This window comes from Camelus ferus, chromosome 9 (genome assembly GCF_009834535.1).
Source record: "Camelus ferus isolate YT-003-E chromosome 9, BCGSAC_Cfer_1.0, whole genome shotgun sequence".
Classification (NCBI taxonomy): Eukaryota; Metazoa; Chordata; class Mammalia; order Artiodactyla; family Camelidae; genus Camelus; species Camelus ferus.
The window spans coordinates 22516065-22530939 of NC_045704.1; the positions used below are offsets into that span (position 1 = coordinate 22516065).

At 47.3% G+C, this 14875-nt stretch overlaps 1 protein-coding gene across 8 annotated transcripts in view; it reads right to left on the reverse strand.

The window, feature by feature from the left end:
* Window positions 1–425: 425 nt before the first annotated feature.
* KIAA0355 (KIAA0355 ortholog) overlaps window positions 426–14875 on the reverse strand; it is a 76313-nt gene continuing 61863 nt past the window's right edge. For all 8 annotated transcript variants that reach the window (XM_032486177.1, XM_032486175.1, XM_032486179.1 and 5 more), the window contains 6 exons: window positions 12006–12131; window positions 9837–10870; window positions 6675–6840; window positions 5824–5961; window positions 3543–3621; window positions 426–3030 (listed from right to left, as the gene is read on the reverse strand). In XM_032486177.1, coding sequence (XP_032342068.1) covers window positions 2722–3030; window positions 3543–3621; window positions 5824–5961; window positions 6675–6840; window positions 9837–10870; window positions 12006–12131 — 1852 coding nt within the window. In that variant the 3' untranslated portion in view covers window positions 426–2721. The remainder of the gene's footprint in view (window positions 3031–3542; window positions 3622–5823; window positions 5962–6674; window positions 6841–9836; window positions 10871–12005; window positions 12132–14875) is intronic.

The window sequence follows — 14875 nt, forward strand, 5'->3', positions numbered from 1 at the left end:
AAGTGGGTTCCTGGCAGAGTTGGGGGAGACCTCATTCCTGGGTATGCTCCTTGGAAAGGCTGCTGGGCAGCTCACAAGTGCCCATGCTTGGTAGAATGTGCTTGCTAGCAGACCACAACCCAAGGGGAAAGCGTGTATCCTTCCAGGTGGCCTCCTTCACGACACTGGCTCTGCCCACACAGATGCCCCCTCCAGCTCTGGCCTTAGGAAAGCCAGCAGGAGAGGTGTGACAGGTTGCCATGCTTCCTGCCCACCCACCCCAGCTCATCTCAATACCCTCAGTGGTGTTACCCTTGCAAGGGCTCAGAAGCAGAGGACAGGCTGACCTAAAAACCAACTCGGGTGCAGCTTTTCAAAGTGAGGAATCAGATAAGGCTTCTGACATGGTATCTGCTGCAGTTCATTTTAAACAGAGATACAAAAAATTATTAAATGTATATTTTTAATAAAGCCAATAGTTATTTTACTTATAGGAGCTTTAAAAGTAAGATACAAAATGTAGAGTTCCAGTTTGGAAGCGTTGTAACTAGTCACACGATGTCCTGCTGATGTCCGAGCAAGGCAGCCACGCCCGGCCATGCAAAGGACACACACGCTCACACATGCACACACATGCGCTTTGGCGAGACCCCTCTGCCGAGCGCAGCACCTGGAATAACCAGTGTTCAGAGCAAGGCGGTGCTGAGAACACAGCACCTACAAAGAGACCACACAGCTTCACCCAGTCTCACAGCCCATGGAGATGCAATTACAAAATGTCTTCCTTAATCGAGAAAAACAGACTGCAAAGTGGCAATTAGCAATGTCGATGTCACCTGTGCTGGAGCATCAAGGACCGACCTCTGTCCAGGGTGAGGTCTTTGGGGAGGCACTATTAAAACAAGGGTACTTCCGGATAATAGAACTCGAAATACAGGGGACTGCAGACACATTACTGAAGGAAGTAGAAAACTATCTTACAAGTAAAACAGCCACGGACAACTTCAACAGAGATTAGTGCACACACTGTGACAGCTAACACGGACAAGAGCCACGCAGGGTTGGTGCAAAGCACGTGCCTGAAAGAGTCTATGTACAAAACAGTTTTCTGTAAACATGGTGAGGTGAATGTTCAGAACCCACGGGGAAAGAATCATGAGTACAGGCAGCAATGGCATCCCCACACAGCACAAAAGACAACACCCGAGGCCTGGAAACAGCCTGGCAACACAGTACTAAAACTTTAGATGGCTGGGCTCAGACACTAAGGGTCCTCTATAATTAGTGTGTATACATACATATATATATATATATATTCTTTTTGGTTTTTTTAAATATAAATTTACTTATATCCGTAGAAAAATGAGAACGTAACTGTGTTATTACAATCTCTGCTGGAAAAGCTTTATGGAGTTAGAAAGAATAAACCATTTATTAGTAGTTAACATATATTAAAATGGTTTAATGATTTAAGAAAATATAAAAAAAATATTAATACTGTCAAACTTTCATACCAGAAAATATTATGGATTTTTCTCAATTAGACTTTTCAAAGATGAAATATGAAAAATTTAAATAAGTTTTATATAAAGAACTTCTGTAACTTCAATTAATATACAGTGGGATATGTCTATTCTATATAGATATATTTATTATTTCTCAATTTAAGCACCATTCAATTCTTCTGGATCCATTCTGGCTGGAAGATACCCCTAAATCCACAGGATGTTATCTATTTAATAGCACATGTTAACTGAAAATGAGGTGGTTTTTTGTCTTTGTTTCTTTTTTTAAAGAAAAGCCTTTTAAATTAGTTCCTATCTACATCTTAATTGGTTTGTCTTGAGCCAGCTCACAATGTTACTGCAGTTTCAAATGCAGGTGTCTCTCTGCAGCCCCCTGACCACACCCCCACATTTGGAGACTGTGTTGAAGCCTCTGGCCACGTGTGGAAGGACCTGAGGGCGGAAGGTGTAGCTTTATCCCGTACTCAGACAGCAGCCAGCGGGCGCATCTCCACACACCACCAGGAATACGTCTCTGACGTCAGTTTTATCATCCTGCTTGCGTCAATCCGGTAAAGGTTGCACCCCTTGGGTGCTGCTGGGATGGCGAGGGGCTGTCCCCCTATAGAAAACTCAGATAATTGCTTCTGATCACAAATATCCTATACTTCACCCAGTTTGTGTAAGCTTAAATAAAGATAGTGTTGAACAGACCTCCAGCCACTGTATGTTATCTTAAAATATTCAATGCATTTTAGGCAGGAGATGTTTTAACTAAAAACCTACATGAAAAATAGCTATAAAATACAGTGATTGGTGTGGTCATCACTCAACATGTTGAGGGGAAGAGGAGGGTGTCAGAAGAATGGTCAGTTTTGCTCTCAGCATTCAGGCCTGATGCCTTCCCAACACACACAGTGGGACTACAAACTTGAGAGCTGTGTTTCTCAAAGTGTGGCCTGTGGCCCACCTGCATCAGAATCACCAGAGGTGCTTATTAAGCTCGAAGATCCCCCAGCATCTCCCTGAGGAGGGCCAGAAACCTCCATCTTCAGCTGGCCCTTCAGGGGTCTGATGCCTCCAAAGTTTTGAGAAGCCAGGCCTTAAAGATTTGGAGAGCTGCCAACCACCCCCATCCCCAAGGATCCCTGCCTGGGACAGGGGTGCACTGGTCCTCTGGGGGGCTGTGCCAGCTAGTCAGCCCTAGGGCGGGGACACTGGCCCCAACAGCTCTGGGTCAGTACTGGGGTAAGTAGGCCGGCCTTCGCTCAGCCTTCCCAGGGAAGGCCTTGAAGCCCTTGGGTGCTGCCTTGTGTGCTGGTGGGGGAGGGGGCTGCGGCGGGGTCTGCACGTAGGTGAAGGAGGCGGCGCTGCAGTCGCTGGTGGCAGCCCACACCGGGGACTGCAGCATCTGCATGGTGTCGTTCCACTGGCTGCCGGGGCTGGCGACTGCATAGAGTGGTGAGCTCGGGCCAGGAAGGGTGCCAGGCAGCGGGGAAGGGTGTTGCCAGGGGGCTTTGGGCGGCCACGTTTTGGTTTTGTTATCCTGAGAGACAGAAGAGGGTTCTTAATGGCATTTCTGGAGATTTATCATCTTTTCCCACCTCCCCAGATCTCTGGTCCTTACTCTCACTGAGGAAACAGGGTGAGAGCCCAGCCTTCCCCATAGTCCTGGAGCAGCACCATCCAGCAGAACTTGTGGCCACAGAAATGTTCTCTGCACCACCCAGTACAGTAGCTGCTCGCTGCATGTGGCTAGTGCAACTGATTTATTTATATTTAAATTATATTTACTCTTCATTTATATTTAATTAGTTTCAATTTAAACAGCCACATGCGGCTAATGGCTGTCATACTGGACAGCACAGCCCCAGAGCTTCCTCTGCAAGTGGCTCTAAGTCAGCTGAGACGGCTAATCATTCAGACAAAGGAAAAAAAACTTCATCGCAAAGAACGCCTCATTGCTTTGAGGCCCTCTTCAAACATAAGCTGTGGAACCCTGCTCAAGGTCTGTACCCATAAAGCCAGCCCTCCTTGGCCAGAACAGGGCCCCAGTACCTGGTTCACATCCTCCACTGTGGTGAGAAGAGGCGGCGAGGGCAGCGTGCTGGTCTCCTGCTCTCCACTGCTGTGCTTCCTGAAAGAACCGAGAGCTCACTGCAGGCCGGCCTGGCCTCCCGCCCAGCTTCCCTGCAGGGACACCCTAGCTGCTTGGCTCGGGTGCCTCCAGGCGCTTGTTCTCAGCGGGGAGGGGACTAAGGTGGGTCTCCATGGGATGCTGCGCTGCCAGGGCCGTCACGGGCTGGGCTGGGGGTGGGGCAGGAGAACGGGCACTGGCCGTTTCAGCTGCTCTCTGAGTCCACCAGCTCTGGCCTTTTCATTTATTCAACAGATACAGATGACTGTTTACCATGCACTGAGGATGTGTGACTCAAAAACAAAAGGCTGTTAGTTTTACTACTAACATGAAAAAATTTCCGTTATAATGTTGAATGAAAAAGGCAGGACGCAGCAGGCACAGAGCTTGGTGAGTCTGCGGAGTGGTGCTCCCGCATGCAAACAGCAGTCTCTGCAAAATGGTGCTACAGGTGACTTCCTAGATGTCTAGTTGGCCACTCTCATTTCCCGTGTCTGAATAGAAGACTTCCACCCTCCTGAGGCTCAGTCCTGCTCCCCCGCTATCCTCCCCGTCTCGGTCCACGGCACCCTGTCCCACACAGATGCTCAGGCCAAAACCCTGAGTCTCACCCTTGATTCTTCTCTCTCACATATCCCATTACCAGTTCCTCACCAGCTGATCCATCTTTTTGCTCAGCTTTCTCCTCCCAGAGGCCTCCCTGACTCCCATTTGGAACACAGAAAATCCACCTGTCGCCTGCATTCTCTGCCCTCTGCTCTATTTTTCTTCCTAGCACCTAACCCAAACTGGCATATTTAGGTTTGTTTTTTTAATCAGTCTTTCTTCAAAAAGAATATAAGTTCTATGAGGAAGGGGACTCTTGCTTGCTGCTATATCACCAGTGCCTGGTACGTGATCAGTGCTACTGAATAAATGAATGTGTCCCCCCCTGCCCAAAGGCCTATGTTGAAGTCTTAACTCCCAGTGCCTCAGAATGTGACTGTACTTAGAGATGAGATGTTTAAACGATTAATTAAGTTAAAATGGAGTCATTAGGGTGGGCTCCAATCCAACATGACTGGCATCCTTATAAGAAGAGAAGATGAGGACACAGACGCACACAGAAGGAAGACCATGTGAAGACGGCTGTCTGCAAGCACGGGAGAGAGGCCTTGGAAGAAACCAACCCTGCTGACACCTGGATCTTAGACTTCTAGCCTCCAGAACTGTGAGAAAATAAATTTTTGTTAAGTCCCCTAGTCTGTGGTTCTTTGATGTGTTAGCCCTAGCAAACAGAGTGTTTGTGAGAATTATGTGAGAAAATGTACGTGAACACTGAGCCCAGGGCCTGGCACCCTAGCCTGTATGCGCAGTCATCGGCATCACCACCATGGCTCCCCTGTGCATCCTGACTTGGGTACCCTTCTGTCTTCATCTACCTGCTCTCCGCTGCATATCCAATGAAGCCTGACCCCGTCACACGGGGCCATTGTGACCTGGCCTCCCTCCCTTCCCACTCCACAGCATGACTTCTGGTGCCCAGGTGGCCTGCACCCTCTCCATCCTGCCCGTGAACTTTCGACCACCACCTCTGGGCCTCCACTTCCTCACACCCATAACAGTCTCTGCATTGCTTTCTGAACAAATTCTTCTTATTTCAGGGCCTAGCTTAACTTTTGTGACTACTTTTGAAAACTTCTTAGATGTGAATATACTATATAACTCTTTTTTTCAACTTTGAAGCACTGAATGGCCATTCAGAGGTCATTTTATCCAGTTCCTCCTTTGAAAAAGAAACTTGAGTGTCAGAGAGGACCAGGCCCATGTCTGGAGTTGCAAAGCCTGTTGGTGAGTCCTGATTAGAACTCAGTTGTCCTGGTCCTGCTCCTCCCAGGGAAAGGGCTGCCTCCTGCAAGGCACAGACTAGCATCAGCAGACCCTGTTCTCCAGAATACTTCCTTGCCTGTCAGACTGGTATTTTTGGCTGCCACTTGCATGAGACTGTTCTGTCAGCAAAAACTCAACCCAACATTAAGTCCCCTGGGCTACAAGTCTGCATGGCAGCCCCACACAGGCCTCCTCAAAACAGTACTGGAAGAGGCCCTCTGCCTCTAACACATGCTGATGGGGAGTGACGGGGCTCCTGAGCTTTCTAGAGGAATGAGCTCTGGATCACATTCAGGTGCCCCGCTGTCCTTTGGTTTAAAAATTGCTTCGTACCTTCTCTGCTTCACAGCAGCAACGAGGTCAGGCCCTGAAAACATGGAGAACAGGCTGTCCCCGTTGGCAGAGGATGTCTCATCACTCGAGCTGGCCGAGTCTCCCTGAGCACCTGACCAGCCGCTGTGCAGGCCATCCCTGAAAGCCAAAAAGAGAAGCTGGTCTCCAGCCTCCTGTGGCCAGCTTGGACACTGTCTGGACAGCCCGAGGCCACCCCCACCCTCACCCAAGATCTAAAAGAACAGTCTTTGCCCTACATTCATCTCACAACCAAACAGTGGTCTCTTGTGTCTCTCCTTCCTCTAAAAACTCCTCAGAAGCCTGTGGTTTATATGTGAAATTTATCTTAGAGCAAACAAAAAGTTGAGATGGTCTTTAGCTGTCCAGATTTTTAACCAGGTAGCATTAAGAGAGCTAAAAAAAATCGATCCCCAGCTGTTTATGATGAAAATCCACATTCGCACAATATTCTGGAATCTGAACTGTACACCTGTGCCTTTTGCAGGCTCAGGGATCACATTCTGTAAATCACACACATGTCACAGCCATGGGCATTTCAGATATAGACTACATTAAACACGGAATTACTTCACAGACACCATCAAATAAGATCCTAGTCAGGGCAGAAGAGAGTCTCAAAAATCATCAATTTATACTAATGGTGTGTTCACAGGGACACAACATGTCACTCGGCAGCCTAGCCAGTCACAAACTCTGACCCCCTGAAGATTTGACCATGTGCCACTCTCTCACACGGGGACTTAAAATGGGCTGCCTCATAAGAGCGCACAAAGTCCCCATAAGGAACACCCAGGTCCCGCACTCAGCTTCCCTCCCACACTGAGACTCACCCTTCTGCGAAGAACTCTGGGAAAGGCCAGGTCCGATGGGCATCATCCATGGGCGGCCAGTGGCCCCGGGGGTTGCCTGGGCGGCGACCATGCTGGACCTGCCGCTTCTGCTGCATTGCCTGGCTCACTCCTGCCACATAGCGTGCAAACTCGGGGTCCGAACCCACTGTGTTAAGACAAAGGGATACATAGGGTTTGGAGCCAAATTGGACTCTTGTTTCCTTCCCTAACTTCTGAGGATGTGCTGGTCACACACACAGTAGAAAATGGTGAAGGGCTGCCAGGGTTGTGGCCCAGAGCGGGCTGCAGGTGAGATGCGGTTCTCAGCACGTGGGTCTGAAGATGGGCTATGGTGCGTGTGCGCACAGGGACTGTAAGAAAGGATTATGCCTAGGATAGGGGCAGGCTGAATTTGAACAAAGAAAGAGTACACAAAAGGCTTGCTTTAGCCATGACTACATTTTAAAGACAAAAACTAGTTACTTTAAAATTTTTCAGTGTCTAGTGCTACGTGCTTAACAACTTAGAAAATCAGATGATGACTTCAGCCCCGGAACGTTACTAAAGCATCAGGATCAGCGGACAAAGAATACCTGCCCTTCCCCCTTAGGCCCAACTCTGATCCAGTATTTTCCTGGATATTAATGGCAGACCTGCTCACTCAGTCTGAAGATAATAAGGACGGCAATGAATAGGATGAAATTTAAGAATGCTTTAAGAGGTGGATGGAAATGAACTGGACAGAACTGAGGAAGGATGTGCAGGGCAGTACAAGCAGGAGAAAAAGGCACAGGAAGCATTTAGAGAAAGTCAAACAGAAAGATGTGGTAGGAAAACATCCATGTCACAAATACTAGGGCACAATCCCACCCTCCGCTTGTTCTCTCAGGGCGCTGCCTCAGGACCACTGCATGAGCCTGAGCCATTGGTGCACTGCACAAAGACGTCCACACGGGGGAGAGCTGGGGCTGTGTGGGCCAGGGTGGGGGTGGGGTTACTCGGTTCTGCTCGACCCTGCCTGAGGGTGTCTTCCCTAAGTCACCCATCCAAAGTGCCCTTCCTTAGTTTGCAAAAAAAAGGACTACATACACCTTATGCCCCTGGGGTGGTGTCTGCAGGAAGCTCCATTAGGGACTTGAAGGTCAGAAAGGAGCATCCAGAACGAGCAGCTGGGAGGATTCCTAGGCTAAAGATGTAAAGGCTGTCTGGGACTCGGATAGAGATCAGAGGTGGTAAAGTTCTGCCAAACACCATTTATACTCTGGATTTAATTACATGACTGCTAGAAAACGTACAGACTGTTTATCATCTGTGTGCCCCTCCCGCGCCCCAGGGGACAAGGCTCCCCACATGCACCCAGCCAAGGAGAGCAGGAACAAGAGAGCATGTGAGGAATTTTGACATGACGTACGAAAGCATTTATTTCCTTTAATAGTTAATGTTGGGTTAATAGTCAAGCAGGGAATCTCCTCTTCTGGTAGTTATTTATATAAGTATTTGCTATACTTATTTACAATATTTCACAGCGCTCCCCTTGTGACTGAAGTATATTTTCCACTTCCATATATCCTTTGCTAAATTAGAGGGAAAAAGTAATCAATTTCTACATATTTATCTGGCATCTACCCACTTTATCAGATTCATTTACTAAATTCTAGAAATTTTTTGAGGAATCTTGTTTTTTTCAATTTTATTGTGAGCAAAGAGATGTGCTTTTTAACCTATTCTTTTTTTAGAATAATCAATTTTAATTCCACTTTTTCCCTTTGTTTTTGTCTTGCTACATTTGCTAGAAAGTTCAAGACCAAGTTACATGCTATTGGTAGAAGCAACTGTCACCCTGTCTGGGTCTTGATTTTAGCTGGAATGATTCTGTTTCACTGTACAAAGTACTACCTGCTCCTGGCTTTTGGTAGATAAGTCTCTTTTACATTCAAGATATTTCCTTCTATTCATGTTTTACTTCTGGGGGTTTATGTAAGAATTGCTGGTGTCTTTTACCTACCATCTTTACAGCATCTACTGCTGCATGAGTGTTTCTCACTTACTGGTTGAAGTGACAGATACAATGGCAGAGCCCTTTATCCTGAACTACCTTACACTCCTGAAGTAAACCAGGTCTAACTTTTTCCACGCAGTTAGATTTTCTCGCATCTACCTACACTCATAAAAAGTGTTTATGGTAAAATCATGTTTGCTTTCCCTTTCCAATCTCTCATCCTGGAATAGATCCAGGCAGGTTTTACACTTCCTGGTGCAGTTTTTGGTAACGTGTGCTTTCTTAGCAAAGAATCCATTTTCCATTCAGTTTTCAAATACGTTGTCATTAAGTCATATGTAGTAATGTCTTTAAGTCCTTTTAATCGCCCCTGTATCTGCAGTTATGTCTCCTTTTTTTCCTAATTTTGTTTCTTTTTGCTCTCTCTTAATTGGGCTTACAATAAATTGGTTTCTCCATTTTATTGGTCTTCTAAAGATCCTTCTTTTAGATTAAATGTCTACTATATTTTAATTCTGGCTTTTATCTTTTTTTAAAAAATTGAAGTATAGTTGATTTACAATATTGTGTTAGTTTCAGGTAAATGACAACTTTTATCCTTAATTAACTCCTCCTCCTAGTTTATTTTTGTTTTGCTTTTAAATTCTTTTTCTAATTTCTTAAGACAACTCTGGTGGTATTTTCACACTGTCTGGGCCAGGAGAAGCCATAGTCTATGAAGGCAGGAGGGTGCCTTACCACCTTTCACAGGTCCTAGAGTTAAGGTTAAAAAATAATAAAAAAAAAAAATCACAGAATAGGTTATGTAACCAGGAAAAAGCAGTCAACAAAGGGTCAGCCACCATGGCTCCCACAAATGGGAGGACCAGATTGGAGTGCACTTGAACTATGGGACCTTGAGCCATTTAAGTAGCTTCTCTTAGCCTCCAGCTTGTCCTCTGTAAAGTGAGAAAATTCCATTTACTTTCTCAGACTCATTCTCACCACTGCTCCCTACCTTTGATGGATCTGCCCCACACCTGCCACCAGATAGTGAGAAAGGTCTTTAAAGGGAGATTAAGTCACGGCCTCCCACAAGTAAGACCGTGGCAGATGGGCTCTATGAAGTCCGTGGTGATTACATTTATGTTAAAACTCCAGGGTGGGGACGGAGGCTCACATACCTGCAGGATCAAAAGGCAGAATCTCTCCCAACATCCCAAAGACTCCATCGCTTTGGTCACGGTTTGGCCAGGTGTTATTTCTAGGTCCCTGTGGCTTCTGCCCCAAAACCTCTGACATCACATTATCCATATAGCTGCTCACCAGACCCAAGCTGTACAAGTCAGAACTGAGATCAGACATGCCAGGCCACTGGCCGAGAGGAGACAGACCCGCTCCAACGGGCTGTGCTGGCTGCTGGGATGAGCCGTGTACCCATTTCCCAGGGGCCCGAGGCTGGGGTGGGGGCGGCTGTGGTCCAACGGGTTGGAGCAGGTGTTGGTAGTACTGGACCTGGGGTTGTTGCTGCTTTGGGGACTGCTGCTGAGGTGCCAGGCCTGGCTGGGGTGTCAGGGGTGTATGTGCCCCAGCCTGGGGTGGCCGCGGTGGAGGGGGCACTGGCAGTGACGGCTGCTGCGGCTGCATGGCTCCTGCCTTCGGCTCAGTCACCATGGCTGTGGCGGCAGAATTACGTCTTGTCACCAGTGGGGAGCCCTGATGTGACTGGCCCATGTTAAAGCCCGAGAGAAAATCTATCACCTCCTGCATTTCCTGATCAGTTGGTAAGTTCATTCCCTTCTCATCCTTGCCATCATCCGCTTGCAGGAAGTTGTCACGTCTTTCCATGAGAAAACCATTGGCCATTTGATTACTGGAATTCTGAGCTGAATGTGAAGGGTCTGTAGTCCTAGGGAAACTGACAATGTTCAAAATGCTTTGTAATCTTGAGTCAATATTACTGGGCATTTTGGCCTTCTCTTCTGAACACCCAGTTATGAAGATATTTTTGGAAGGGGTATTTGGAATGGAGTAATTGGTGCTGCTGCTGGAGCTGGTACATGAAGCTTTCTTGGTGAACCGGGACGTCAGTTTGGAGAATGTCTTCTGCAGGCCACCTGAAGATTTGTTTCCATTCCCAGAAGGCAGGTCAGTCTGATTCCCAAAATCACAGATCTCTCTTTGAAGCTGGATTTGTATGCAGGGTAAAGCTTGTTCCCTGTTTAAACAGGAATGTATTTTTTAAAAAGACAGATACACAAAGTGAACAATGAAATGGACCTCTTTGGTATTTAAGAAAGACTTTAAGAATAAAAAGATCTCTGTTGGCACCAGGTTCACTAATTTTATAGCTAAACAGATACCCAAGAGTTTTAAAAGTACATAATTTAAGCATTTACTATCTATATTTATCACAAAAAAATCCACCGTGTCTAACACAAGGCTGTGAAAACTACATTACGTTTCTAGCCTGAGGAATTTAAGTGAAACCGTCTGACTGCAGCACAAGAAAGCAAAGTGTGGCTGGGGTGGGAGACGCAACTGGTAGAGGCCAGTTGTGCACCCGGATCATGGTGACAGAGAGTCTGGCAGATCCAGCAGAGAAACCATGGACAAATCCTCACAGCAGAGGGGGTGAGTGGGCAGGACTCAGGGACACCATGCAGCACTGTTGTCTTCAGAAGTAATTTACAGACAGTGCCAGAAACAGATGGTTGTTACTTTCAAAGTTTCCTGAGCACTTTTTTCTAGTACTGAAAGAAAGAAAGTCCTAGAGATACAAAGGGCCTGGGGTGGGAGCTGGGTAGCCGATGGCCGGTGTGACCCTAGGTAAGTCACCTGACAGAGTTCAGGGCCTCTGCATGCTCATGAGTGAAGAAAGGGGGAGGGCATGGCTAGATCATTAAGGTTCTGACTGGTTCTAAAGCTAATTCACAAAGAGGTAATCTTGCAGCTGTCAGCTACTTTCAGATATAAATAAATTTCATGTAAGATATAAGTAAATTTTCTAAACATTTCTCTACTCTTAGTTCATAAGGAGAATGTGGGTTGGGTTAAAATCTTCTTGATGAATTTAACTCTGAAATGATAAAACAAACGAAGGCAAAAATGTTAACAAACTGGGGTATCTGGGTAAAGGGCATAGAGTAATTCTTTGTAACTTTTGCAACTTTTCTGTAAGTTTGAAATTATTCCAAAATAAAAAGTTGCCCCAAAGTTCCTTTTCTTGCCTTAATTACTCACATCCTATCAGTGACCTGAGCTCACATGACCATGTATATCCATATGGTCACACTGTCCCTAGGTATGGACCTGAATGTAAACCAATTCGAGTGATGGGTGGGGATACCAACCTCCCTGCCCTCCAGCGGGTGAGGTCCAGCACAGCTGTGTACAGCACGTCCACCAGACCCAGGGTCTTCTCAGGATCGAGGCTTCTCTGCAGCAGGGACATGGTAGCAGGGTCTTCTTTCAGGCACCTAGGCACAAGCCAGGCTGTGTTAGTCTGGGCTGCCCTTCTCTGCAAAGGTATTTCAAGCAGGTCTTGTACAAAAAGGCCACAACTTTTATGCACTTTTGGCAAAAAATAAAAGTTTAGCAATTTTAAGAACATTTGGAGGATGACAGGGCTGACAGTTAACTTGCTGCTCTGCGAGAGGAGGAGGAAGCAATCGGGTCTGGGGTCTCTAGAGATTCTAATTGTCCAGAGTCTGCTTAGTAGGAAGAGGAGAGTTTGGTGGAGGCGCTGCTTTGCAGGGGCCCTAATGCCCTCTCACTGTCCAACAGGCTTCGGTCCTGACTTTCCTCTCCATGCTGCTGAGATCCTGTGGTCTGGCACAGTACCTACTTCTTCACAAACTTTTTCCATAACACCCTACCCCTCCCTTCCTCTACAGCACACCTGTACCTGAGAAACCAAAGGTCAGGGGAGGGAAAAAAAAAATTTGCCAACCTGGACTCATGGCAAATTTCATATAAGCAACAAACATGGTCTTCCCATAAATTAATTTTTTCCCTTTCCAAGATAACTATTTCACCCCTCCCCGTCTCCTCAGAGCTCTGCTATTGCTGCCATCTTCCCTTCTGTCCTAGCTCAACTCTCACTTAATTGAGAAAACACATAAGCAGATGAGATCTATTTCAACTACCCTCACCACTAACTCCACAGCTCACCAGTGTCTGCCCACTCGCCCTGCCTTCCCCCGCTGTCACAGCAGAAGACACGCCCCACTTTTACCACAGGCCGACCCTCCACCCGGGTACTGCATGCTATGTAGCCTCTTGCTTTCCAAAGGACCTCTTCGAGTAATCACTCCATTTCTCCCCTGTGATATTCCTTTTGGCAAACAAACCAGCCTCACCAACCACCTTCTCTCAGCCCCATATTCTGCTCCAGATACGGCCCCACTTCTGTTAAATGCTCCCCATTTTAACACACTGTCTCCTCCTCTTCCTTACCCCCTATACTCCTCTCACCCACTCTGACCAGGCTTTCATCCCCCTAACTCCACGAAAATAGCTTTTATCAGACAACTGAGATCTTGCCAAAGTCAGGGTCAGTTACCTGTCTCCACTGTATTCAATCTCTCAGCAACGTCATGCAATGTCTCTTTCCCCCTGGATCACTGTCTTCTGCAGCCTTGGTGACCCGACTTGCTCAATTTTCCTCCTACCTGTCTGGCAGCTCCCTCCTGGTCTCGTGCCCCTCCTTCCCCTCCCTCTGTATGATGGCGCACTCCAGGCTTCGCTCTTTCTTCCTAGAGGACTGCATTTGATCCTGTGGCTTTTGAGTTCCCTACACTGGAGACTCAAATTGTCTTCACCAGTCTAGACCTTCTTCCTGATCTCCACCCTCACATATCTAACTGCACACTCAACAGCGCTCCCCACACACCTACTGGGCAGCTCAAAGGGAGCCACAACTCTTGATCCCTCTCCTCCCCACCAAAGCCATTCTGATTCCTATGACTTCCTCAGTAAGGACACAACACAGCTGTCTACCTACAAGTCATCTCCAGCTTCCTCATTCAATCTATCGGCAAACCCTGACAGCCTTTCTTCTAAAACATAATCCAAATCCAGGCCTCTCTCATTCCTACTCTACTCCAGGAAACCACCACCACCTGCGTCTCAGGACCAGCCTCCCACCTGGTCTCCTTTCCTCCACTCCTGTACCTCCAGGGCCCATCCTCCGCACAGCAGCAGACTGAGCCTCCTGCAGCGTGAATTGGAATATAACACTCCCCTGTTTATTTAACACCCTCTAGTGGCAACCCATCATGACTGAAATAAAATCCACCCCCCTCACACCAAAGCCCTGAAAGCTCTTTGTGACCTGGCCCTCCTACCTCTCTGGCCACACCTCTCTTCACTGTCACCCCTATTCACTTTGTTCCAGCTACAAGTCCTTCTCATGTGCCCTGAATATGTTGGGTTTGCCCACATCACAGGACCTTCACCTTCTCCCGAACTGCTCCCGCATGAAAGCCGATTCCCACCATTCAGGTCCCCACTGCCCATCCAGGGCACGTTTACCAAGAGGCCTTTTCTGAGAGGGAGAACCAGGAAGATGCTATGTCTGTGCCTGGGCACTCTGGGAGTTACACGATGAAGCCAGCACTTGCGAAGCCGTCCTAAGGAGGCAGCAGCCCTCTACAATGATACTCTGGCTTGAGAAGAAACCTATCTGTGAGCATGTGAGCTGGTTAGCCTCAGAAACACTGGAAAAAGCAAGCATCAGGGCAAGCTCTGCCAGTGCCCAACAAGATCCTGGAATCCTGGGAGAGAATCCTGGCCAGCGGACCTCGCTGAAGCTCAGGCACCCGGTTCTCTCAGCCTGGAATCCTGATTACCAGGATATACTTGCTCTTTGCTCCCAAGCCAACTTCTGCTTGTGATCTGCCTGGCCACACGTGTGCCCACTGGGAGAGCATTTTCTGGTCATGCGGAAAGAAGTGCTACAGTTCCTGGCAGCAATACTTTCTCTTTCTGAAAATCAACAAATTGGCATTTTTATTTTATTCATCAGTCTTGAGAGCTGACAATAAAATCCCTTTAAGAGACTAAACTCATTCTTTTGATAAATCACCCAGACTGGCTTAAAACCCCCTACCTGTTCTTAGATAAAATCCAAGTGCCTCAGGGACCCTGCAAGTCCTGGGTCCTGTGTGAGAACCCTGGGAGGTTCTGTGACTTCCTGTCTTCCTCATCACTGGGCACATCT